This window comes from Sinocyclocheilus grahami, unplaced genomic scaffold (assembly GCF_001515645.1).
Source record: "Sinocyclocheilus grahami isolate Dianchi unplaced genomic scaffold, SAMN03320097.WGS_v1.1 scaffold146.1, whole genome shotgun sequence".
Taxonomy (NCBI): domain Eukaryota; kingdom Metazoa; phylum Chordata; class Actinopteri; order Cypriniformes; family Cyprinidae; genus Sinocyclocheilus; species Sinocyclocheilus grahami.
The window spans coordinates 479,669-506,370 of NW_015505325.1; the positions used below are offsets into that span (position 1 = coordinate 479,669).

General features: G+C 36.5%; 1 protein-coding gene across 1 annotated transcript; it reads left to right on the forward strand.

Moving 5' to 3' along the window:
• Nucleotides 1-1,953: 1,953 nt before the first annotated feature.
• slc16a1b (solute carrier family 16 member 1b) lies at nucleotides 1,954-25,586 on the forward strand. The gene is made up of 5 exons (XM_016281002.1): nucleotides 1,954-2,120; nucleotides 14,698-14,990; nucleotides 20,871-21,014; nucleotides 21,118-21,912; nucleotides 23,154-25,586. Exons 2-5 carry the CDS (start codon nucleotides 14,774-14,776, stop codon nucleotides 23,390-23,392), a joined length of 1,395 nt encoding a protein of 464 aa, XP_016136488.1. The 5' UTR covers nucleotides 1,954-2,120; nucleotides 14,698-14,773; the 3' UTR covers nucleotides 23,393-25,586.
• The last annotated feature ends 1,116 nt before the right edge of the window (nucleotides 25,587-26,702 follow it).

The following is a 26,702-nucleotide window of genomic DNA, read 5'->3' on the forward strand; positions in this document are numbered from 1 at the left end:
AAACTTAGCTCACACAGAAGTTACTTTCAAACCAAGCAGCTTTTTGTTGGCCAACGTGGCAAATTCACATGAGAAAATTGAACCCATTACGAAGTCTATGTGTGGAAATCTTTTGACTTGCACTCGAAATTCCCAACTGCATGGATTTCTATTGAAATGACTGGATTAAGCCCGCAAAAGTTTGCCAAACAACAGTAAATTTGACTGCACCTTAAGCCTACTATGTAACGCTAACCAATTACAAATTATGTTATCACTATGTTTTTCTGGCAATTATTTTCTTTGACACTTGATATCATCAAATAGCTTATTGTTTGCCAAGAAATAATTCACCTGTGAAGTCTGGGCTTTCAGTGATGGCACTGATGGGTGTGTTTGCTTCTGATAAAGCTGTGCTCATGATTTTGAACCCTGAAAGATGATGAAAGCAGGATATAAAGTATGCCAGTATCTGTTTTGAAAGAGAGAGTGCAAGAAAAAGAGGAAGGTTAGCATATGAATTATTTATTTATGCATCGAATGAATAATGGAGGTGCTCATTTCGAGCTGTGCTATAGCTACTGAACTTTCCAACTTGCCATAAGAGTAGTGTTTAAAAGATTATAATTTCACCTTTGAATTGAATTGATTTTGCACATGGATCATGTTATCACTAATGTTTTCATACATATCTGCAGTGCATGACTATCTGAGAGATTCCACTTGTATTTATTGATTTCCACTCCTGTTTAAAGTTGGAATGCTTCAGTGGGGAGTTTCCTGGGATTTCAGCTTTTTCCATCAATCCTGTTGGACACTCAAAATGTAATAAAAATCATGGAATGTATAATAAACAATCACAGATGTTTGGTAGGTCAAATGCTTGCTTTAAGAATGTTTCATCAAAAAGATCTCAGGATGTGACATACAGGAACACACCAGGGGACTTATCCTTGCTGTCTAGCATATATAAACTAAAGACATGCCCACTATGTAAAGGTGAACCTTTGTGAACTGCAGGTCTGTCGAATGTTCATTCAAATTTTAATTAATCTGAGATTAATTAATTCTGTTTATACATCCTGCAAAGAGCTTCATTGGTTAAGGATTTGTGGCCACTATCTGTGTTTGCATGCTCGTGCACACCAAAAATATTCATATAAACAGAAAAAGTGGTTTACCAAGACTTATTTCCATATTCTTCTTTCATTTCAGAGTTTGTTCTTATGTCAATCTCTGATTCAGTATGAAGGAATTTGTTCTCTTTGCTGCTGTGATTGGAGCCCATGCTTATTAACAAAAGACTAATTAATCTCTGCTGGTGCAGCACAGCAATTTCACATGCTGTCAGCTGGAGTTGAAAGAAAGGGAGACAGCAGAATATTGGGGAATACAAGGAAGCTACACACACTACATCTAAACATCTTTTCAATTTACTTAAGCAGCAAACTTACATAACAAAATTAAAAAGCGTTAATATGAAGGATGTAAAAAGTACTAAGAAACTGTACTTAAGTTAAAGTACAGGTCAAAATTGTTACTCAAATAAAAGTCTTAAGTACCTAGCCCAATACATACATAATTATTTAGTTGAAGTCAAAAGTATCCACATTCAACTTAAATGTTTACTTAGTACTTAAATATCTTATTATTTTTTCCTTCTCAATTCAATATATTTTCTTTTAAGAATGTTTAGATATGTTTACTTGAAAACAAGATAAAAGACTTTTCATCACAGTGTAGAACACAGCTTTAAAAGTTCAACTACTTACTGTCTTGATTTTATTAGATTTTTTTTAAATGTTTTTTTTTTATCATTTAAATTATAATACAATTGCAAATAATATATAGCTTAAGCTTCAAAAGGCCCCGGTGAGGTTTTAACATCACGGTCAAAGTCATAACTCCTCGTGTCCTTGTAACTGGAGACTATTGCACCGCGTACGCTCGTGGGGCCGAACAGCAGTTGTGCGCATGTGCAGGCAGGGTTTCTATGAAGAGTCGAGCGGATGGGAAACTCACACACCACATATCTACGGAGCCATTCGGAGCTCTCCATGCTGCTCAGTGACCCGGGGCCGCCGCACATTGCAGACGAATAGCGCGAACTTACAACCAGAGTTGGTGAATGAAAAGCGCAGGTATGTTTCATTGGCGCTTTTACAAGCGTATTGTGTGGACAACATGGTTCTACTGGAGAGAGGGGGGTCCGTTTAACTTTAGACTCGTCTTGAGCTTTAGAAGAACACAATTAATTAACCTGAACTTCTGGAGGGTGCGAGCAACAACTCTCTTTGTGTTCGCCTCTCAGTGCAATGTTTCGGGCCAGTTACATCATTCGCAATGTCGTAGTACGCGCAGACTGGCAGATCGAGACATTGTGTCGATTTGAGACAGACTGGTGGGAGAATAGGGGTTTTGTGACCCACCGTCATCAAAAAAGATACTTCTCTTAAGACCAAGAAGCGGATCTCCATCGTTCATCACGTTGTTCGCTTTTCTCGTCTTTTGAATCTATCGCTACGCGCTCACGTGAGCAATGAAGGGGTGATGTTATGAGAGGAAAGAATTTAAAAGTAAATACAATTATAATAGTTATTAAAAACAGCATCTGTTCACATGCCTTGTTTTAGCATTTTGAGGCATTTTTATATTTATTTGAAGACTTTTTTTTTTTTTTAGGTATGAGGAATTTATTATGTCTGGATCAAAAACTGATGAGATGCCTACATGTAGCCATGTGCAGTGTTTTAGGGTATATGATGCCCTAAAATTCCATCTAGGCAAGCATCTCATCGTTTTTTGAAACATTGAGTAGCTTGCTTTTCGGACAAAATTTCTATAGTCCTATTTCTTCTCAACCAATGAGCATTAAGCAACTAGTAGATGTAAACTGAGCAAGGGAAAACACTGATGGTCTGACTTCAGTTATCCCTCTACTTGCGTTAAGCTAAATTATAGCTCCACTTCCACTGGAAACCAAAACTTTGAATAAACAAATAAAAAGTTCTAAGCAAACTCAATTACGCTCCACTAGTATTTTTGTGTCTGAAATGCCAAAACTAAAATACTAACTAACTGCATAAATTCATTTTTATATAGACAATGTATTCTTATTAAAGATAATCTGATTTAGTTTAACAGCTATTTATTGCAAGTGAAAGTTTCAACATCTGATGTTGCATCATGATGATGATAATTCGTATCATCAAGCAAATTTCATAAGGTTAAATGTAGGTAACACTCAGATTGAATCAAATAGATCCCTACTCAATTTAGGACTAGCATGGAGAAGACCAATGACTGGTAAAGAGATATCAGAGAGGTCAGACTGTATTATAGGGGCACAATTGGTGCCACTCAAGACTCTGTGTGGTACAATACAGGTATTTGCATGCCAGAAACCATATATATGAATTAACCATAATATGAATTTATTGAGTCTATGAAAAGTGAATTCAGGTATAAGAGATGCACACCAGTTACCCAAACTGTATCTAAAAACATTACTTTACAAAAGAGCAGCTTCTACATCTTATCAGTATTAGTGTTCTGATGCAGCTTCATGTTCAACTTTTGCCCCCATTGAGAGTGTGACAATCTCCCATCAATGAAACAGGGTCTGTAATGTTTTGCTGTAATGTTTGCCTAAAAGTCCAGGTGTTCTTGTGTTGTTTGAGATCCAGTTGACTGACGTAACATTCAGCGTGATTTGACGTTAAGTTCAGCGGTCATGTGGGAATTTGATCAATTACAAATCACAAGGACAAAATTGAGGTTGTGGAAGGGAGAGCAGCCAGGTTCAACAATTCAAAGGGGTCGGTCACAAGACTGATTATGAGCACACAGTTGAATTGATTTGCCAAACGGTTTCCATCTAGCACACAGTTATGGCTATTATATTTCTTTACAGGTATTGTTTAGTGATGTTTGTTGCTAAGACAACCACAAACTAATTATAGTGTCATTCTGTGATAGTTTGGCAGATCTACGCATATCGTCTCACAGGTGGTGTTCAGTAGTGATTTGTTTGTGCGTGTGATTGTGTGTCCTTGTATGAGTTGGCAATTGAATATGACAGAAAGGTCGTTCTATTGTTGGATGCTGCAGACTCACTGTTGCATTTCAGAGATTTTGACTGCGTCTACACTTAGGGGGTAGTCGTGACCTAATGGTTAGAGTAACCCAAAGGTCACTGGTTCGAGTCTCGGTACCGGCAGGGATTGTAGGTGGGGGGAGTGAAAGACCAGCGCTCTCTTCCAACCTCAAAACCACGACTGAGGTGAGACCCTTGAGCAAGGCACTGAACCTTCAACTGCTCCCCGTGTGCCACAGCAAAAATGGCTGCCCACTGCTCCAGATGTGTGTGTGTGTGTGTGTGTGTGTGTGTGTGTGTGTGTGTGTGTGTGTGTGTGTGTGTGTGTGTGTGTGTGTGTGTGTGTTCACTGCTTAGTGCTGGGTATTGGGGGGAACTAAAGTGAAATTGCCACTTTAAAATGCTATGGACAAAGTTGAACTAGGGATGCACCAAAATGAAAATTCTTGGCCGAAGCCGAATAAAATGAAACACTGGGCCGAATACCGAACACGGTTTTTCAAAAAAAAATTCCCCCCCATGTAGGCCTATTTTGCCTTTTCTTTTCTTTTTTTCACCATTGCATAAATTAAATAGCCAAAATGTGCTTTTTACTGTTTGGTCCTGGTTTTCAAATAAAAAAATCAATTACAAAACAACAATATAATTTACTTAACACTGAACATTTTTTTTAACATTCTAGCAGACATTATACCAACAAAGCACAATTTAACTTAAAATGAATAAGTTAGTAAAATAATATTTTGGCCATTTTTGAGACTTAAATCAGGCATGTATTTTTTACTGTACAAAATAATAGCAGCCTTGCTGAGCAGAAGACAAATTCTTTTAAAACATTAGAATATATTACAGATCCCAGTTTGAACACTATGTGTGAATATTATCACAGATCCCAGTTTGAACACTATGTGTGAATATTATCACAGATCCCAGTTTGAACACTATGTGTGAATATTATCACAGATCCCAGTTTGAACACTATGTGTGAATATTATCACAGATCCCAGTTTGAACACTATGTGTGAATATTATAATAAATGTATTAATAGAGCTGTTGTAGGGCAAGTATTATTATTTTATTTTACAGAACAACAGTAAAATTACAATACTAACATTTATGAAGGTTGATGGAGTTATTGCTTTTTCTCGGCTTTTATTTTGGCAGAAACCCGCAGAAAGATCTCAGTGCTTCTTTTTGTTAACAACAGCATGCAGATTTATAAATGATTCTCATTACGAATTTGGGAAGATGTTTGTCACACGTATCACATTGTCACATGCCTTTAAAAAAATTCACAAAAATGTTACTGAGCAACTGACAAGTAACAGTGTTTCAGCGCAGATTTTCCTCGCGCTTTGGACTTTGAACCCTGGCGCCGCGAGCTCGTGCAGCACTGTCAGAATTCATGCAATTTGTGCATGTGATTTCAATCATCATACAGTAGCCTAGCCTAAACACCAGCATCAGCCACCTCTTCTTCTCATCGGAGACATGTGATACAGCACTAAACAGTCTCTCGCTGTCGGTGCTTCGTGCTTGTAATGATTTCTGCGTCTTTCTCTGATAGTTTTAAATATTTTCACACTGCCGACATGTTTGCTGCATTAGTGCGTGCCTCTATTTGATCGCGTTAGTGATTGGTCGGTATTATTCGACCGAACACCGAAAGAGATTTTTTTTTGCTATTTTCGGCCGAATAATTTCGGTGCATCCCTAAGTCGAATATTATCTAAAAAAGGCACATAAAATAAAAAGACTGATGAAAAGAGGAGAAAACATAATCTTGCACCAGCACTAACGCATATTCAAATCTTTTTAAACTAGGCCTACTCATGACCACCTTTACCAGAAGAATTTATCACGTTTTATTGTAGACTTATTTTGCTGAACTTGATGTAGAATTTATAAATAGATAATCTGTTAAGGGAGTAGATTTTTCCCTATAGATTTATATTTCAACAGTGGCATGTTGTAGCTATTGTTTCTAAATGTGCAGGCTGTTGTTTTTCATAACGAATGCTATATAGATGAATAAAAAAAAGTCATTATTGGCCTGGTAATGAATAATAGGCTAGCCTTATTATAACAAATTCTGTTAAGAACTATGGTACATTTTCATAAGAGCAAGTAGCTACAAGTCAGAATCGAGAGCCATGTGTGCATGGGTTCTATGATGAGTGATGGAAAAAACTGTCCTTCACATATTATATATTCAGATATAGATGGCATAGGTTAAATCATTAAGAGCCTGATGAACTCTTAAGGAGTAAGAAATAAACAATATCAATATAAGAAAATGTTAGGTTAGATTGTCTTTCCATGGCATGTTGAATTAGAACATTCTGTCAAACTATAGCTTATGAATGCCTAAATAATATAAAATAGGTTATACATTATATATCCTATGTAAACAAGTAATTGTTAACTAGGCTATTAGGCTACTTTATTGCAGTTATGTTCTCAGCCAACTTTGCATGATGATAGCACAAAAAATAATTTTACAAAAATAAACATACAAGCAAACAAACAAATAAATAAACCTTATGAGGGAGCATGACCCGGGTCTCCACTAAAACAGTGGAACCAATGTTCAAACCAAAACTACGCCCTTGGCTACATGACTCGTCACTTTCACTTTCACTCTCTAAGAGTCGATGGTTGTGACATTGAGTCTTGTAACTGAATTGGGCAACTTAAAGGTTGCGGTTATTCCTTATTTGTTACTGTGTGTGCGCTACTTGTTTCACTGTTAATAATTGATTTGGGTCACAAGAACGGTTCTCTATGAATTGAGTGATTGTGGGCCCACTTTTAGATTTCCATCAGGTGTTATACAGAGCAGTCAACTGTTTTTAGGTGCAAATAATCTGGTTTGAATGTGTGTACTCTGGTTTGATGAAAGGTGAAATACTCGAGGGATATATAATGAGCTTAAAGATATGACTCTACTCATTAGTTTGAGGGTGAGAAGTCAAGTTGGAGAATGCCCTTACGGAAATTAACCATGGTTTTACTACAAATAACACCAAAAAAACATAGTTACTATAGTTAAACCATGGTAACCACAAATTAACCATAGTTTTGCTACACTAAACATAGTTTAACCATGGTATTTGTAGTAAAACTGTGGTTATACCAATGTAATCAATTAGCCAAAAAAAAAACATGGTTACTACACTTAAACCATGGTTAATTTTCGTACGGGTGGAAAGGAAATTTAAATAAGAATGCAGAACAAGGAAGGTGTGTATGGCTTGGGGCAGGTCTGTCTGGCTATTCCACTTTTCTCTTGGTGGTAAATGTTAATTAATTTGAGATGCACACTCTAAAACATTTGTCAACATCCTTAATGCAGTGGTTCTCAACCTATTTGACTCCAAAGCCCCCCATTGTCCATGACAATGTTTGTAAGCCACATGACTGTTCAAGCTGTTCATAATTTACTAGATAAGAGTTTTTACTTTTTATTTTATTTACAATTTCTACATGATAAAATATTTTAGCGCTTGTCATATCTAGTAAAATGTATACATTATATAAATTCCCACATAGTTTTAAGATTTTTTTTTTAAAATTTACATCATTTTTCCAGGTCTCAAAATCACACTTGATCAATATATCCTGATTTCCCAAGAACATGGGAATCCTGTTTTTGCAAAGCACAAAAACACTCATTAAGTGAATAAAAATAAATATCTTGATTTTAAAATGTGGCTTATTGTAAAGTCTGTTGTCTTATTATAAATCATTATAAGCCATCTTAAAGGTATAGTTCACACAAAAATGAAATTTACTCACCCTAATGTTGTTACAAACGTCGCTAATACATGCTTTCTTCCGCCAGCAGAAAGAAGACAATTTTAAGACTTTTGTTCAGTGCTCTTTTTTTTGTAATTACAATGAAGAGGAACTTTAAAAAGGAAGCGTTAACAGCTTTTATCAGTGTACTTAATTTCATTCTGTTCCTCACACAAAGCTATTGTATGGCTCAAGAAAACTCGAAATAAATCGGGTTTATATGGAGTACTTTTATGAAAGTTTTTGTAGCTTTTTTTTATACTTTAAGTTTGAAAGCTTCAGTCCCCATTTATTGTCTTTGTCAAAGTCATTTTCATATTTGGGTTGAAATATTGCTTTAACTTGCAGCCACTCCTCACATGTAAGCGTTTATTATGCATTAGGCAAATGTTTCCTCGTCAGAGCCCCGAGGAGAGACAGATGCTGTGTGGTCAGATACCAATGAATGATGGGGGAGTGTTTAAACCCACCTCTCAGGCCTCAAGACTTTGAGAGGGCAAGCAATGTGAATTGTCTTTTGTAGGTGTAAGTGCCTGTTAAATTGTTTTTGGGGGTTATTCCTTATTTGTTACTGTGTGTGCGCTACTTGTTTCACTGTTAATAATTGATTTGGGTCACAAGAACGGTTCTCTATGAATTGAGTGATTGTGGGCCCACTTTTAGATTTCCATCAGGTGTTATACAGAGCAGTCAACTGTTTTTAGGAGCAAATAATCTGGTTTGAATGTGTGTACTCTGGTCGCGTGTATGAATGAATGAAGTAAACAAAGTAAGAATTTTATTGTACTAGTAGTACATATGACAACAATGCTCTTGAATAAAGTATGTAATTCAGTACCATTCTTGCTGCTTTGCTGAGAGTGAGAGAAGAGGGACTGTGAAAAATGCCATCAATCTGATAGACTTTACAAGGCCTTTGGCTTCAGTTAACTGTATTACCTGTAGTTCACACTATTCAAAATAAGAATACTGAATACTGCATTGTGTACTTTGTTTTTAAATAGTGCATGTATAATTTAGCAAGTGGTGTAAATGGATATGAAAGGTAAAATAGTGCATTTTGTATCGTGGGATACAGTATCCCCCCACATTTCTGCAGATGTCATAGTTTATCTTGGTATTCTGTCCATAAAGAAAATTAGCATAGTAAGCACAATATGTATACTTACTATGAAATTCAGCAATAGAGTAGTGTGGTAGTCTGACCCTGAATATAAGGCCCTTTCGCACCAATTTAGTTCCAGAACTAAACGTACGGTACTAAAGTACTGGGACGATTTTGCACGAACTATTTCCCAGTACCATTTAAAGGGTTGCATTCGCACTGAGAGTGTGTACTAAGAAGTGACGTAAGCCGGTCGACAGCGTCGTCATTTGTTGCGCGGCGGGTTCAACAACAGAAACAAAGAAGAACATTAACAACAGGAGGATGGAGGACGCTGTGATCGGAGCTGTGTGTTTGTTGTGTCTCGCGGGTTTCACAATAATGGACATGGAAAGTCGACGTATACGTAAAGCGATTGAAAGAACGGAAAGGAGGACTAAGAATCTCCAAAGACAACTGGCAGTGCTACATTTGCTACAAGTGCCTGCACTTCAGCGTCCGTCCATCTATCGCTGTTCTCCATACTTGCGAAATAAGTTGACATGCTTACAGAGTTTTAAATCAATAGCGGGTGAGGGCGTTTTCATACGCATTTGGCCAATCAATATCTACTTACATCATGATTAGTACCAGTTGTGCTGGTTAGACCCTGCTCATTTGGTTCTCGAAAAAGGCAGTCCAGTACTAAAATTGCACCCAGTTCCGGCGGTGCGAACACGCCGAAAAGTGGGTAGTTCCACAATTAGTTCTGGTACTATGAAAAGGTTCCTGCGGTGCGAAAGGCCCTATAGCTGAGGGCTCTCATTATAACGGCAGCTGTGAACTGGTTGAACAGTTAGCAGATGTCTATAGCATTCAGAGCTCTAGACAGCTCTAATTGGCCATATTTAAACCCTTATAGTCTCTAAGTGAGTGAATGCGTCATCCATTATTTCTCTTATTTAATCTTCCCAGGCATTTCAAATTGTACAGTGTCACTGGCTTTTCTGCGCTGCCATTTAAACATTCTAGGAAGATGCATTTGGTGTTTACAGATGATTTGATGGCGGTTGAATTGAAAGTTTATTTATATACACTACAGCAATTTATTTAAAATTCTTGGGGTTTTGTTATTCTTTCAAGCATCTCAGAAATGTGTACTCATGTCCAGCATATTTTGATGATAGGTTTATTCTCTGTGATCTGTTATGGTCAGTGTCAGAGAGGACTGGGAAATCCACTTCTACCAACTTATGTGAACCATTTGGAGTTTGGAAGGTAGACTAAATGTCACCTGTGTAACAGATGGAGGTTATAGATTGGACAAACAGTGTTTGAAATGTAATTTCTTTCAGTCTGATTTAACATCATATACTTTATACATATACAAATAGATGAACCTTGGTAGATGGATGCTAACTTAAAGGTCCTGGGGATATACAGTACTAACGTAAAACATAAAATGCCATGAACTAGTGTATTCGGGCCATTTTGTGTACTCGAGTACTAGACAGATAAATTGACAGAAAATCTGATTATTTGTTTTTAAAATTACCTGTCAAGTTGTTAATGGTTTTAAAGAAATCTTGTATCTGTAGACCAATGTTGTTATTGTTTACTAAAACTATTAAAAATCCTTTGATCGCTTTTCTTAATTAAAAACAAAACTGAACGAAATAAAATATAAATGCTAGATGAAATGCTTAAACTTTAATGAAAATTTGAAATGTTGCCTTGGCAATACAGGAAATACAGTAACTTAAAGTTGAAGTAGCCGACTAAAACTGAAATAAAAGTAAATTTAATGCTAAATAAAAAAAAAAATAAATAAAATAAAAAGGACAAAAGCACATGACGATTACTCAAACTAAAATTAAAAGGAAAGCAAATTAAGCTTATTTAAAATATTAATAAATACTATAATATAAAAAAAAATTCCATTAAAATAACACCGCTCTAAACTTGACCTTCCGCATCAGATCTTTGGATTCAGGTTTTGTCATATAGTGGTGATGTAGGTGTCAGCATGATGCAGAGTGATTTTGTCCTCCGATGTGCTGAATTGAGGACACAGCAGAAGTGTTGAAGGAGGATATGTGGCTCTCTGCAGTTATGGGACATGCAGGTCTCAGAACTGTCAATGATGACAGACAGCTTTGTACTTGCCAAATTATTTTTATTCCTCTACTGCCATTGATCTTCCCAAGTACCCACCATAAATCAAGGCAAATGTCAAATGATATCTGTTGTGTATACAGAATAGTAATAGTTAGAATACTTAAAACTTTCCCAGATAAGAAAAAATTGATTTGATTAGATTTGAACTGAAATATTGTTGTACTTTTCCATTTCAGAAAACAAGGGGGAAATCAAAGGACACAGAATAAGGACAATGATAAATTCCTTTGCAAATAAGGACAGAAACTTTTGCTTCAATACCTGATAACATTTATCTTTGACATAAAGCAGCATGCATATGAAATGATCTGGGTTTAATGCAATTTAATTAATTCTGGTTGATGATGGATCATCTGTCGACTGACTGTTTGGCCATCCTGACCTATCCCTACTTGAGATTTAAACACAACACCTGCCCTACACTGAGTGTGTAAGTCTTAATAGACATTTGCTCCCTTTTAGTGCTGATCTCACGTCTCTTGTCAAAAGCACAAGACCATCATCTCTCAACCTGTGACTAGTCAGCATCCTGCGGCTCCCAGTGGAGAAATATTAGTCTCTAACCTTTACTGTTAAGAGCCTGGCTGACACACACACACACACACACAAAGACATCCACAATGGAGAGCAGTTCAGGACATCTCAAGACTCTCAGGAGACCACTGAACCAGTAGCCTGTCCAATACTGCAGTCTCTGGAGGACAGAGCCTCTTCATGGCTTAATTGGGCCATACTGAAGCATGCTGGGAGGTTTACAGACTATTTAATATTTGCTTGGTATTCATGGTCCTTAAAAGGAACCCATAACTGATTTCAGAGAGATTAAGACAAGCAGATTTCCACATAAATATGGACACATATGTCATATAGGTGTTGCAGTAACATTGTGCTGCTTTTAAATGCATTTCTGACCCTTGAATATTACAACATGGTGGTTCTTCAGTTACCAGAAGCATTAATCTTTGCTTATGTTTTTGCAGGGAGTCATAAACGTTATTAATGATTTATAAATAACTGTACGCCAGTTAAGCTATACTGCCCTTATGAAGGCATGTGCAAAGTCAGCGGAAAACAAAAACGTTATTTTAGGTCGCAACACACACACTAGTATTTCCTGTTTCCTATTTGAGCAAGATTAAATGCATACGTTTCTGCAGTATTAAAAGAACAGCGGATAGGAATGTGCAAGTCTTATGTGTGAGCTGATCTGGTATTCTGCTGGGGTTCTGGTCCCTCACAGGCCTCGTTGAATTGTTTTAGGAAACAGATCAGCACTTTAAAGTCCTCAAGTCTGCGGATGTTTCGAAACTCTGAGGTTTTATTAGTTCAGTTTGTGGAAGAGCGTATACTCATCCAAATCAAATCACAAATCAACAGCTTGTGAAGGTGATTGGCAGATTTGCAGACCAGTTAGGATTAAGAGGAGGGGTTAATGCATCACTTCATCAGCCAACCAAATAGGTTGGTCAGTAGTCATCAATAAAACATCACAGGGAAGTTGGAGAGCCTGGTATCACCACACTCAAGTCTCGATTCTCGGTTTGTTCTCAGAACAATCTAGCTAGTGTGTCTACGAGCTCATCTGACCGTAGATGTTTGTGCATTAGACAGCATAAATTCAAGAGGATGTCATCACATACTGGATTGAAACAGTCACATGCAGGTTGACAAAAAATCGTAATTTTCTTTTTCTTAATGCAGCTTTTTGGTCGGTTTGTGAACAATTAATTTTGCATGTTATTCCAAAGAAACTTTCATGCAAAAACATTTAAAATATTATAGAAATGGATTGTCAAGTCGCGCCTTTTCCATTTCACCCAGAAACAAGAGGTTTGCAGAAGCAATTCACATTGAGTTTAAGATTTTTTTTTTCCTACTTGTTTTTTGGACTATAATTTAAGATCTGGCAAGGCAAAAGATAGTATAGTTGTGAAAATATTTGTGAGAGCCAGTAAGGACTTTATCCTGGGTGCCAGTGGAAGCTGCTTTTTGAAATTGTTGGCTTCAGTGGGAGTTTCTTTCTCAGAACATGAGTGTTCAGGATTTCAGTATTGGCAGTGATGTAAAATGTGTCCTAATGCTTGAAGAGTGAACAGCTGCTTAGTAGGGATGCAACAATACAGTTATACATAGCCCACAGTTCAATACATACCTTGTTTTTTAACCACGGTTTTTGGTTCGGTTCTGATGACTTGGCACATCAGAAGGTTTTTTTTGTGATTTAAAATGTGAGTTTTAAAACAAATTAACAACAACAATAAATACACTTCTTTACACTGGAGAAAAACATGGATTATCATTTGTCTACTTCAAATTTATTTTTATTTTTACCCAAAGTAGAATGGATTGGCCATTATTGAGTGCTATAAATACATGTAATGTTTCATTCATACTGAAAGCCGGAGAGACTCCACATATGCGTCACAGAGGTAATAGAACTGATGACGCTCCAGGAAATTCCTAATATGGACAAAGGCATCCATCTATCACTGTAACTGAATAAAAAGAAGACAGAAATGTTTTGAATGATGAAATATAAAGACGATAAACACTCAACTGCGATAATATAGAGATTGTGTTCTTCAAGCCGTCTCGGGTATTTTCATCACAAAATATATTTGTAATCTATTGCTAATCGACATAGCCTTTTTTTATGGTATAGAATATATGTTCTACATCATTCTGTGATTATGAAGCCACATCAGATCACAAAAGGAAGTTATTTCAAAACATTTGACATTTTGTGGAGTAAAAACATGTTATAATATTTTTGTTGGACAACAGTCATTACAAGGGAAGAAATTTGGCGTGTGTTGCTTTTTCAAATGCACATCATAAGTGGGGAGGTGTTTCCTCATCTCAGCGAGTGAACAATTTCAAAATCCTAATAGTTCCAAGTAGACTCTGCAATACACATCGCCCCACACTTTACCTCACAGTATTTGCATCATAGCAGCTTTTTGAGTGCTCAGATAAATTCTGCCTGAAGCAACAGTGAGAGGACTTAATTGAAATTAGTGCCATTACCCCATATGTTTTATCCTCTCTGATATATTGCCCTTCCTCCTCTCTGAGGCAATTGGAGTGATTTAGCCTTCCTCCCCAAGCACACATACCAGCCTGAGAACATGACTTTCGCACTCAAATGAATGTTTTCTGTGCTCTGAAGCCTGAGGGACTCTGTTCACTGGAGTTAAAGACTGTGTGTGAAGGCATCTAAGCCTATTCTCTGTTTTACTTGTGGGGGAAAGGACATTGGATGTGTCCAGGTTTTGTATGTTTGTGTATTTTGACATCAGCTCAGTTAAAGAGTAACTGATTAAGGGCAGTTACGCTCAAACTACAAGCTGTTTACACAGTGTTTGTGTTCACGCTTTGTTCATTCACATGCTGTGCTCTTGCTCTGTCCACATGGATAACTTTGCCTGAATTGGATCTCAGCCAGTGTGGTCTAGAATCTGACACAGTTCACAGGGTTGAGAACTACTGTGTGAATTATCTCTTTTTCAGTCTGTGCTTGTGTGCGCTCTGCTATAAATCCTTCTCTTTTTCTCCTCACAGACTGATTCGGTGCGCTTGAAGCTCAGCTGATCCTTCTCCTCTTTGTCATCGTCGTGGTCAGCGCGTGTGTGTAAAGATGCCGCCAGCGACAGGAGGGCCGGTGGGCTACACTCCTCCCGAAGGTGGCTGGGGCTGGGCAGTGGTGGTAGGGGCCTTTATCAGCATTGGCTTCTCCTATGCCTTCCCCAAGTCCATCACAGTGTTCTTCAAAGAGATCGAGGTGATCTTCAATGCCACCAGCAGCCAAGTGTCATGGATCTCCTCAATCATGCTGGCTGTCATGTATGCAGGAGGTCAGTTCCGTTTACTGCTGTCACTTCTGTCCATCCTGGTACTTACTCTACTTATTTATCTCTCTTTGAGAATTGAATTGAAAATGTATTTATTATAATTTTTTATTTATCCAAATTACCCCTAAACATTTTATCATTCACCCATATGGGAATATTTTATTACATTGATAAATCAGTGTTTGGAGAAAGAGGAAAAAATAAGTTTAAAAGTTTTGGGTTGGTAAGATTACTTTTTGTTTATAAAAGTCTCTTTAATAATGTCCATTTAATAATGCATATTATTAATGCATTTTTAACTTAAAAACTTTTAATTTCAAACAAGTTTTGTTTGAAATTCCAGGGGTTTTTTTGTTCTTTTTTAAATTTTATTGTGTAATGTTTTTTAGTAAATTTCTCTTCCTGTCATAATTGAATACCATCCTGTCGATGTGGCCAATTCAAGTTGCTAAAACCAAATACAGTATAGACCTTATATAAAAAAACATGCTATATACAGGCATGCAGAAAAATCCAGAATATGAATGCAATGCTTAACATTTGATTTTTAGAATTTTCCAGTCGAAAACCATAATAAAGATTTAATTTGCAATTTAGTGCATCACATTCATATTCTGAGGTCATCTGCTCGCCTGTACTGTATAGAGTATGCATCATCAATAAAGTGTATGCTGAGTGTGGTCTTTTAATGCCACTGTTTTAGTACATTATGCCACATTAAACGTGTTTCATGTTAACTTGTCCAGAACTTGCAGCTTGTTCACATATACTTCTTTTGAGAGGTGATCTAATTTATGGCTTGAAGCAGATGGATAATTGTGAAAACTGTGAATTGTTAAATTCTGTATTTTGGGTACCGCTCTCTCTGTAGAGGTTTCATTTCTGTTGGGGTTGTGTTCTGGTAGAGTAAAATAAGGTCAGAACTGAAACACAGCTGTGTGTTTAAACCCTGACATGCTTTTTGCTACTGATGTGCACTGCAGGGCTGCGCATCTGTTTGTTTGCTTACATTTTTACAAGTTTTCCTTTAATTAAGCTGGTTAGGTAGAGGCATGTTTAAGCTGGTTTTCTAACCTGATGTTCTTGCAGGCAATCACCCAGAATGCTTTGCTGATCAGACCATTAAACTACACTTCTTTACTTCTGTGAAATTAATTTTCAGTTAACTTTTTAACTGAAAAGGCAATTGATGAGATACCTAGCCAGGTTTGAAGAATTTTTTTGTTTAGGGTTTGAAGTGTTGCCAAGTTACTTCACGCCAAACTAGGGAGGATCCGAACATGAACTTCTATTATGACTAATATTTTCAGTCAGCTACCACATAATAGAGAATTTGGGTGAGGACCGTGTAGACTGATGTCACTTTCTGGAGTGGAACGTGTCGGTTGTTTGCATACACTGACTTCATTATGTTCATGTGGCTGTGCACGTAGCCTGAACTCAACAAAGATGCTCTTCCAGTCACATATAAGTTATAACCTGAAAAAGTGAGAGTGATAGAGAGAGAGAAAGATGCTCTTGGTTTCTTCTCTTAAATCAGTTGGTGTGACTGTGCGTGTCTTTGAAAGGAAAAGTGTAGGTTAATAAATGTGAGCGTGTGCTGTAATGAATTAATCTTTTTCTCTTTCTGTCCTCTTTTTTTCTTTCTGTCATAAGAGGCACTAAATTAAATATGCAAAATTATTTCAAACTCTGGTGACAAAAATGAATAACAGGATGTGATTTTACTTCAATACATTACTTTTCAAAAGTTTAGGTGCGGTTTTTATTCGGCAAGGATGCATTAAATTGATCAAAGGCAGCAGAAAAGACATTTATAATGTTTTTAAAGATTTGTATTTTAAATAAATTCTGTTCTTTTGAACTTTGATAATATCGAATGTTTCTTGAGCAGCAAATCAGCATATTTGAATGATTTCTGAAGGATTATGTGACACTGAATACTGAAATAATGGCTGCTAAAAATTCAGCTTTGCCAGGATAGGAATAAATATATATTTTTAAAGCACTGTGTTGTTTGCACTGTATTTGATCAAATATATGCAGCCTTGGTGAGCATAAAAGACTTCCGACCTCAAACTTTTGAATGGTAGTGTATATTATTTGTCTTTATAAAAATTTTTAATATTAATAAAACATTCCAAATATACTGCCTTGAAACTGCAAACCATGCAGCTTCTCCTTGTAAACTTGTAGTAATGTAAAACTGTCAGTGACCGTTTATTACATCTTTCATTTGACCAAGAGGTCAATCTGTGACTTTTAGACCCTCTATTGGTCAAACACCTTGTTGCTGTATTTTGCAGGTGTTTAGTATGCAGCAAAATGAGAAGTCAATACCAGGGATTCCCAAACTTTTGAAAGTCTGCTGAACCCTTTTGATCTGAAATATTTACTTCAGTATCCCTTTTAAGTTCATATTTCAAAAATTTAACAATACATGTTTTATTATTTTTAATAAATATTTTCATAAAGTATTTAATTTAATTATACACTTTCACGATTTAATTATTCACTTTTCGTAAACTCACAAACCCTCTGCCCTTCCCTCATAAACTCAATTTGGGAATGAATAAAAGAAAGTGATTTGAACACAAAATCTAGTGTGGCCCTTTAGTCCTGTACTTTTATTCAAGATCCAGAATCATTCTGAGCGAGATGATCTGGACACTTCCCGCAGACGTGTGAGTGTTCTCACCTGTTTCCCTTGGCTCATGTCAGACTCAGCACTGATATGACGTTATGCCATATAATATCTCTTTGTCATCTGTGGCCACATCACTGGCTGTTTTCAGCCTTGTAAAGCGTTTGATTTTTAGTAGGAATCACACTGCTGCTCCTGTAAGTTGTACATTTGAAATTCTCGCCGTAAAAGCACAAGTAGCTCTCAGACTGAATATCTAAACCGTATCCTCTGCTGACTCTCACGTCTCTCTGAACCAGTTTATATAATCGTGTATGTGTGTATTTGGATCACTGCTGCCTTTGTTTATTTTTTTGGGCTGGAAAAGATGGCCCGTTTTGGTGCTACACAAAGCCTGTCAGAATAAATTAATTTGAGGAATGTGACTGGGGGACGGACAAATTGCTTTGAATTCTGATTGGCTGTGTGAAACCAAAAGGAAAGTTCCTCCTCCTGATGATAGATTAGCTTTTATGGTGAACTGGCACATGTAAAGTTTGCAGATATTTAGTTTTAAGTAAGAATTTATAAAAATTGTAGTGCTTTTTGTCTATACATTTCTGTACGCTAAAACAAACTCTTTATTTATGAAGTCTTTTTTTAAAGCTACTTGACATGTTAGCATTCGCTTGGGTTATATGTACACACTACTATTTGCTATGACGTTTTTATGGAGTTTGCACAAGATTCTTCTGCACTGTTTCAGATTCTCTCAATAACACTGTGATGGATTTGTCTAATATAGGTTGGGTTATTAGTGGAACCGTGCCAAACATCACTGTGTCTTTTCTGTGTTTATCATTTAAAAGTCTTAATAACCATGTTGACCAAACAACCTCTTTTAAAAGGCTGTGGAGTTTTGCCTTGTAAGTGATGTTATTCAACTCTCATTGGTTTAAGGGTGATGCTGCTCTAAATGGAGCCTTTCACAAGAAAAGCAGAGCACTTACCACCAAGCAGTTTATTTATTCACCAAGAAAACCTGCCTCTTTTTGAATACACCCCCATCTATTACTGCCACAGTACAGCTCAGGAATGTAAAAACAAATACTATATTTACGTATTTAATTAGTATATTAATATAGCTTGCAATTGTATTTGTGAGGGAACTTCCAGTAATTCAGTCGAGTAAAGAAAGGTCATATAAGGCCGCTGGTTGTGTTTGATTGACATAATGTTGGAGGAAAGTTAACTGAAATGAACACTGGTCTACCACACACAGAAATAGCAAATTCCTGTTCTGCTTGCTGGAGGCCAGTCTCATTCTGCTGATTACGTTTTTCTCCTCCTCACCACCTCAGTTGATCACATGTCATTTAGTGAAGTGTGTGCATATGGTATCACAGTTTCCTTCCTCTGAATCGTCTGCTGTGTCCTCCTGCAGTCCTGGTGGTGTGAGTGACTGCCATCATGTGGTGGATCTATGTGATTGCAACATTAAAAGGGTATAAAATGTGGCCTGAAACTAGGCCTGTCGCAATAATCAATATATCGACTTATCGCACAATACATGACCTCAATAATTTTTGGTGACGCAATATATTGCCCATTATATTTACATAAAAATGATTGTCACCATGTTTTTTTGCATTCCACTTGTGCCTGTGTCTTTTGCAGCTACTTGTACATAACGTGGTGTAGTTGGTGTTAGTTCAAATTTAAAAAATGCTTCTTCAAAAAAAGTTTCATCTGCAGATATGGTCTTGTTTGGGGATCTGTGCCTTTGTGCATACGGACATTAGACTGCTAAGTAGGGATTGTGCTTTTCAGCAATACAGTGCAGACCCTTAATTTACAGAGAAAAGAAGGTCTGGGAAAAATCTGTAGATGGAGAAATCTCCATACAAGTTCTTTGTGCATTTCTTTTTTCCACTTGTTACTTTGCACTTTTTGTTAGAAAATGTTTATATACTATTTATTCAAGATTTTTAAGGTATCTAATAGTTTGATACTTAATTTCCATGATCTAAATATTCGTAAGAATGAAAAGTTTGTTGTCATTTGAAAGTGTGTTGGCCTTCTTGCATTATTATGCTTTTATATTATGGTTATATATTCAGTGGCATAAAATGGCCTTAAAATTACAATAATATTGTTTATTGCAATTATTTTTGGGGCCATATATCGCACAACAAAAAGTTGTTATCGTGACAGGCCTACCTGAAGCTAACAAAGATTTTTATTTTTCAATAAATGGTTGGTAAAATGTTTGTTGTCAGCCTCGGGAGGACAAAGTAAATGTTACGTGAGCTGTTTTGTATTCTATTTATTTGATGAGAGGTTTACAAATTGTGCTCCCTGTATGGTGTGTGTGTGTGTGTGTGTGTGTGTGTGTTACTGTCTGTGTGGTTTTACTTTTTTCATTTATTTTTGTTTTTTATTTAGCTAAAAATAAATACAGTTCAAGACTTATTTATTTTTATAAAATGTATAATTTATACTTTTCCTTTTATAGGTTTAGCTTTTTGAGAGGTTTACAAATTGTGCTCTCTGTGTGGTGTGTGTGTGTGTGTGTGTGTGTGTGTGTGTGTGTGTGTGTGTGTTACGGTCTGTGTGGTTTTACTTTTTTCATTTATTTTTGTTTGTTTTTTATTTAGCTAAAAATAAATACAGTTCAAGACTTATTTATTTTTATAAAATGTATAATTTATACTTTTCCTTTTATAGGTTTAGCTTTTTGTTTGTTTGTCGGTTTTTAATCCACCTGTTTTTTCTAAAGTTGACCATTTTTGTAAAACGTCATCAAATGAAAAGAATATAAAACAATTACAAAATTGTTACCCATTCTGGTGATTTATTTTTTGTTATTTTATACTTTATTTAATTTTACTTACCTAAAAAAATTAGTAGTTTAAAACATTTATTTTGCTGCTTTCTAAAAATTTGATAAACGACTTAAATTTACTGTTTATAAAAAAAAAGTCTCAGTGGGTAACAGGGTTGCAAATTTAGGTTTTAGTTTGTTTTTACTTTTTTAAACCCACCTGTTTTATCTTAGGTTTTCAAGCTTTGCAAACATCATAACAAAAGAATATAATATAAAACAACAATTATAAAATTATTACCCATTCTGGTGTGTTTTATTTTTATTATTTTAGGTTTTATTTTTTTTATATTTTATTTATTTTAGCTATAAATAAGATAAATGTGTATTATTTATTATATATAATTTTTTTAACCAACCTGTATTCTCTCAACAGGACCGCTCAGCAGTATTCTGGTGAATAAGTTTGGTAGTCGGCCAATCATGATTGTTGGGGGCTGTCTGTCTAGCACAGGATTAGTCGCCGCATCCTACTGTAACACAGTGGAGGGTCTGTACTTCTGTGTGGGAGTTATAGGCGGTAAGTACACCGAATACGGATCCTAACTATTCAGAGACCTGAAGACTGAGTGAGTACAATTTAAATAATGAAAGTTTCTGAATCTGTTTTCTCCCGTTTCTAGGACTGGGCTTGGCATTTAATCTGAATCCAGCATTGACCATGATTGGCAAATACTTCTACAAGCGCCGGCCAATAGCTAATGGCATTGCGATGGCGGGCAGCCCAGTGTTCTTGTCCACCCTTGCCCCGTTGAACAGCTGGCTGTTTGATCAGTTTGGGTGGAGGGGCAGTTTCTTCATTCTGGGTGGAGCTTTGCTGAACTGCTGCGTTGCGGGGTCGCTAATGCGGCCCATTGGACCAAAACCACAACCTGCCAGTCCAAAAGAGGATGGCGAACCCAAACCTCAAGAGAAAAAAACATGCATTCAGACCATCAACAGCTTCCTGGATCTGACCCTGTTCACTCACCGAGGCTTCTTGCTGTACCTGCTCGGAAATGTCATCATGTTCTTCGGCCTCTTTGCACCCCTTGTGTTCCTCAGTAACTATGCGAAGAGTAAAGAGATTTCCAAGGATAAGGCTGCGTTCTTGTTGTCCATCCTGGCCTTCACTGACATGATCGCTCGGCCGTCCATGGGCCTGGTGGCCAACACGCGCTGGGTCCGTCCACGCATCCAGTACTTCTTCGCCGCGTCTGTGCTGTATAATGGCGTCTGCCACTTGTTGGCACCACTCTCCACCGATTACGTGGGTTTTGCCATTTATGCTGTGTTTTTCGGTGTGGCTTTCGGCTGGCTGAGTTCCGTGCTGTTTGAGACTCTCATGGACCTGGTGGGCGCTCAGAAGTTCTCCAGTGCTGTCGGGTTGGTCACCATTGTGGAGTGTGGGCCTGTGCTGCTGGGTCCTCCGTTACTGGGTAAGGCTGAGTGTAAATCTTTTTCACTTAAAGGTCAACACAAAAATGGCAATTGACTTACCCTCATGTCATTCCAAACCAGTATGACTTTTCTTCCACGATACGAAAAACAATATGCTGGTAACCAAACAGTTTTGGTCACCATTGACCATTTTATGTTCCACAGAAAAAAGTAAGTCATTCAGGTATGGACATTAGGGTAAATGATGACAAAATTTTCCCTTTAACATTTATTTTTGTTAAATGTTGATGCACGTTTAAATGAATATATAAAGTGCTTGAATATTCAGTTTAATTGAATTATTTATTATTAATAAATGTATTAATTTTAGGAGTGTCATTTTAGTTGAACATCAACATTTTAAGGGTACATTTTATATTTTTTATCAAAAATATTCATATATAAAATGAAATATATGTAATGTGATAATGTGTAAAATGCTTGAATATTTGGTTTAATTATTTCTGAATTTAAAGGGTATTTTTGTCAAACATAGTTATATAACACTAAATACTGCTATATTAATATTAATGGTTTTAATCATTAAAATCTCATCAACTAAAAGGTTATTACTAAAATTAATGAACATAACATGACAGTATTGACTAAAAGAACATTTTTTAACAAATATATTAATATATACATATTAAAATGAAAAATAATAAATATTTTAAAGGGATGATTACTACAATTAAATATGTAAAATGCTTAAATATTTGGTGTAAAATGCTTGAATACAAATACGAATAAATATGACAAAATGTAAAAAATACTTTTATCAAAAATATAAATAACATTTTATATTAATTTTATAATAAATATAAAAATATTCAAAGTAATTTTAATATTAATTAATGTTGTTATTATTACTGTTACTAAAATGAGTATGACTTAATAAAATGATTACATTTAAACTAAAATGGACTAAATTTGAAAGATTTTTATCTAAAGTCAAATATTTAAAATGTAAAAAAAAAAAAAAAAAAAGAAGAAGAAAAAAGCACTGAGCCATTTGAGAGAAGTCTGTGGTCTTCTGGCTCTGTGACACCATCTAAACGTTGCTGTTTGAGCATCTCAACCAGTTTGTCATGGCAACATTGGCTCAACCAATGGCGTGAGATTGGGGCTGGACTTTTCTGCTTTAATTGCATTAATCACTGAATGTCATAGTATATCCTGTCCCAGTTAGTGTGCAAAAGAGACTGACAAACCCGTTTGTCCTTTTCTTCCATTTCTGCAGGAAAACTCAATGATGATTACGGTGATTATAAATACACATATCAGGGTTGTGGAGTCATCCTGGTGATTGCCAGCATATTCTTGTTCGTGGGAATGGGAATCAACTACCGGCTAGTGGACAAAGAGAAGAGGGAGAAGGAGAGAAGAGCTAGACAGGAAGAGAGGGATGAAGAGACGAACATAGACAATGCCCTGAACGAGAAGGCAAGGGAGGCGGATGGAGACGCATTGGATGCGTGAGCTGATGTTGCCAAATGAAGAAGGACACGATATTATGTGGACAAACACCAACAATCCATGTCTTTGGGTTTTGACCATCCAAAATGATAATCACAAATAATTTCCCCTCTAATGCATCACTTAATGATTCAGCCAGTGTTTAAAACAGCACAAAGGACTATGATGCCAAGAAATTCTCTTTTATGCAATCCCACACACACCTCAGATGTTACTGTCACTCTCCCAACATTCATCCGAGAGTGTCTCTCTACCTAATTTCACTATTCACCTTTTTGTGGTATATATTATAACCATTACGAGAGCATTCCTAGATTTTGATCACCGTTAAATGAAGCCACAAAATGCACATTTCAAAACTGAGTATTATGATGTGTGACATTTAAGGAAACATGCACACAGAATTTGTCAGTTCAAGACATAGAAGAAAGAGAGATCTTTGACTCTTCTGTCTGTCTTCCGTCTTAGAAATGCAGTGTTTTTGGATTAAAGGTCATTATTATATGTAGGATACACATTTTTGTTTTCTTTTTTTTTTTAAGTTGAGTGTGAAGTTTTTTTGTTTTATGATATGTATGTAGTCTTCCCTGTTGTGATTGGCTGGTATAAAATAGTGCCAGGCTTTGCTAGGCTGCCATATAAAGGCAAAACACAGAAATTATGTCAAGACTGATTACGTATTTGGATTGATTTGATATCAACTATTGTTCTCTGAACATAGTTTAGGAAATCCGGTCTGTCACGGGACAGATCATAAACTTGAATTCACTCATGAAATAGGGCAAAATGTGTTTTGCCTTTGCATGGCAGAAGTATTCGCGGTTCGTTTAATTCAAGTGCAGTTTAATGTATTTTTTGACAGGCTGCTTCCTGCTCTGGTGGTCTCATGATCTCACACTGGTTATCAAACTCTCTACTCACTGTACTGTAACCATGAAGATTTCTGTGGTTACCATTTTTAGGAGCTGCAGCAGACACAATGTCGCAAAGGTCTTGTTTTCATTCGAGACACTTCACATGAAAAGTCTGCCAGAGATGTGCTTCAGCTTCTCTGTTTCATGTGGCATTTAGTGAAGATGATGATTTCACTAGGGTAAACTACATTCAAACAGGGGATCCTTTTAAAATTGTGTGTTCACTTAGCTTTTGGACCACGTTGTTTTTCAATGTGTAGACTAAAATGTTTTAATTACGGTTGCCAACTGATCCTGTGCCTTAATTAGGTGCCTTTCGATCTACATACAGGTATTTGTATTTAACAGCCATACGTGTAACGATACAACTCCTGACCCCCTTTTTTTACAGAGCTTTTTGCAATGTCAGAAGGATGTGTAGTGATTTTAATTTGATAGTCTGCTATTAATTTGCTCTTTTCTGTCATACTAAGGGGAGAGTAGAGTGCTTCATTTCAAACTGAGCCAGCAACAAACGGTACTGAATTTGTGTTGGCTAGAGATAAAGAAGACTTCATTTCAAGTTCTGCTAGTGTTAAGCTGCACTCGCGTTTATTTGCAAAACGTAGGTGCTTATTCTTTTTACAAACTCAAATAGGTGAAGGAATATTCTTGAAGTTTCCCAAGCCATCCTATTCCTTCTGCTTTGTAGATTCGCCGAGCACGTGGAAAACAACACGACTCTCGAGTCTGCAAAAAGAAGATTTAGCAGATCTCAAACATCGTGACAGTTTTTGGTTTTCTAGAGTGAGCCAATTTCAGGTGAAAACATTGAAACAAAAGGGAGGAAACACCAGCACCTGCTGGCTGCTGTCGTTCATCGTGATGCTGCGGTCAAAGATGCTGGTTCACTGCCGTTTCTGTGTTTCAGCGAAGGTGTAGCCTACATCTGTTCTAGCGTTGTTGTTTAGTCACAGCAGATGGCAGATAGTGCACTTTAATTAGGTACATTTAAGGTGAAATTCATACTCTTCTTGAGTTTTGCACACGTAGCATTCACAGTGTAAGGCAATTTATGTAACTTTTTTTCCTGAGTAGAAATGTATCTGTGTGGGTCCTGAGGGATGTGTGCTTGTATACAGTTCTCTGGTGTGGCGGAGTTGGTAATGTAATCTCAGAGCTCGGCTGAATCATAGCAGCTGTGAGACAAAACAGTAGAAAGAGAATCGGAGCCGTTAACGACTCATTTTCAGTCTCTTAGGTAAGATCGGTATCGTTGCTCTGACTGCACTCCTCGTACAGGATCAGAGCTGTCTGAACTCTACTCCACTTTTGTGTGCAGGTGGATTTCTTATTAGTGTTGGTAATTGTGTGAAGGAAAATAGGCTACTGCTGTATAGAGAAAATGGACCACCCTGAAAAAATGCATTGAAAATGGTAAAGCCTGTTTACTCTTCTCATTTTTCCATCATAAAAGTTGAACGTATTTTCAAAAGTATTCCCACTGTTTCTTGTGGGTCGATGTTACACTAACAAACGTGCTTTTAAAATGTCTCCTGTCAGAAAGACAACTGATTCAGTTGGAGAGACAGGGTTAGGACGTATGTATTTGTGTGTGTGTGTGTGTGTGCACAGAGATTCCATGCAAATTCACGATTTCATGATTAATTTAGGAGAGTGGGTAGAGTCGGGCCCTTAAGGTATTTAGGGCAGAGGAAAAATATATTTTTAGGTATTTTAAACAATATTACGTGTGAAATTTTGTATGTTTTGATTTGTGTGTGTGGATGAGCAAGTCAATAAACTTTTTAAAAAATGTGAACGTGTTATTACTGTGTGAGAAATATATCAATTCTGATAAAATAATCATTGCTTGGTGCTTCTAGGTTATGATGGGGCTGGGAGACTTTTTTTTGCTCAAAAAAAGAAACTACTCTGACAGATATTCACTAAAGTCAGTTTCTATGTAGACAGGTACCTCTTAAATCTTAAAGTTATTGAACATTTCCACCATATGAAAAAAATGTCTAATGGTAATGAGGCATGTTGTCACTATATGGGGGCACAATAGAATGTGGCAATAAGCTCAATTTTAATAGTACAGCAATTATGAAAATATAAAAGGCGCTAAACAAAAATATCAACTTGTGTACATTACACATATGTGTGTGTGTGTGTGTACACTGCTGTTCAAAAGTTTGGGATCAGTAGATTTGTAATGTGTTATAAAGAAGTGTCTTCTGGTCATCATGGCTGTATTTATTTGACCAAAAATACAGAAAAAACAGGAATATTGTAAACTATTATTACCATTTAAAATAATGTTTTTCTATTTTAATATACATATTAAAATATAATTTATTTCTGTGATGCAAAGCTGATTTTTCATCATCATTACTCCAGTCTTCAGTGTCACATGA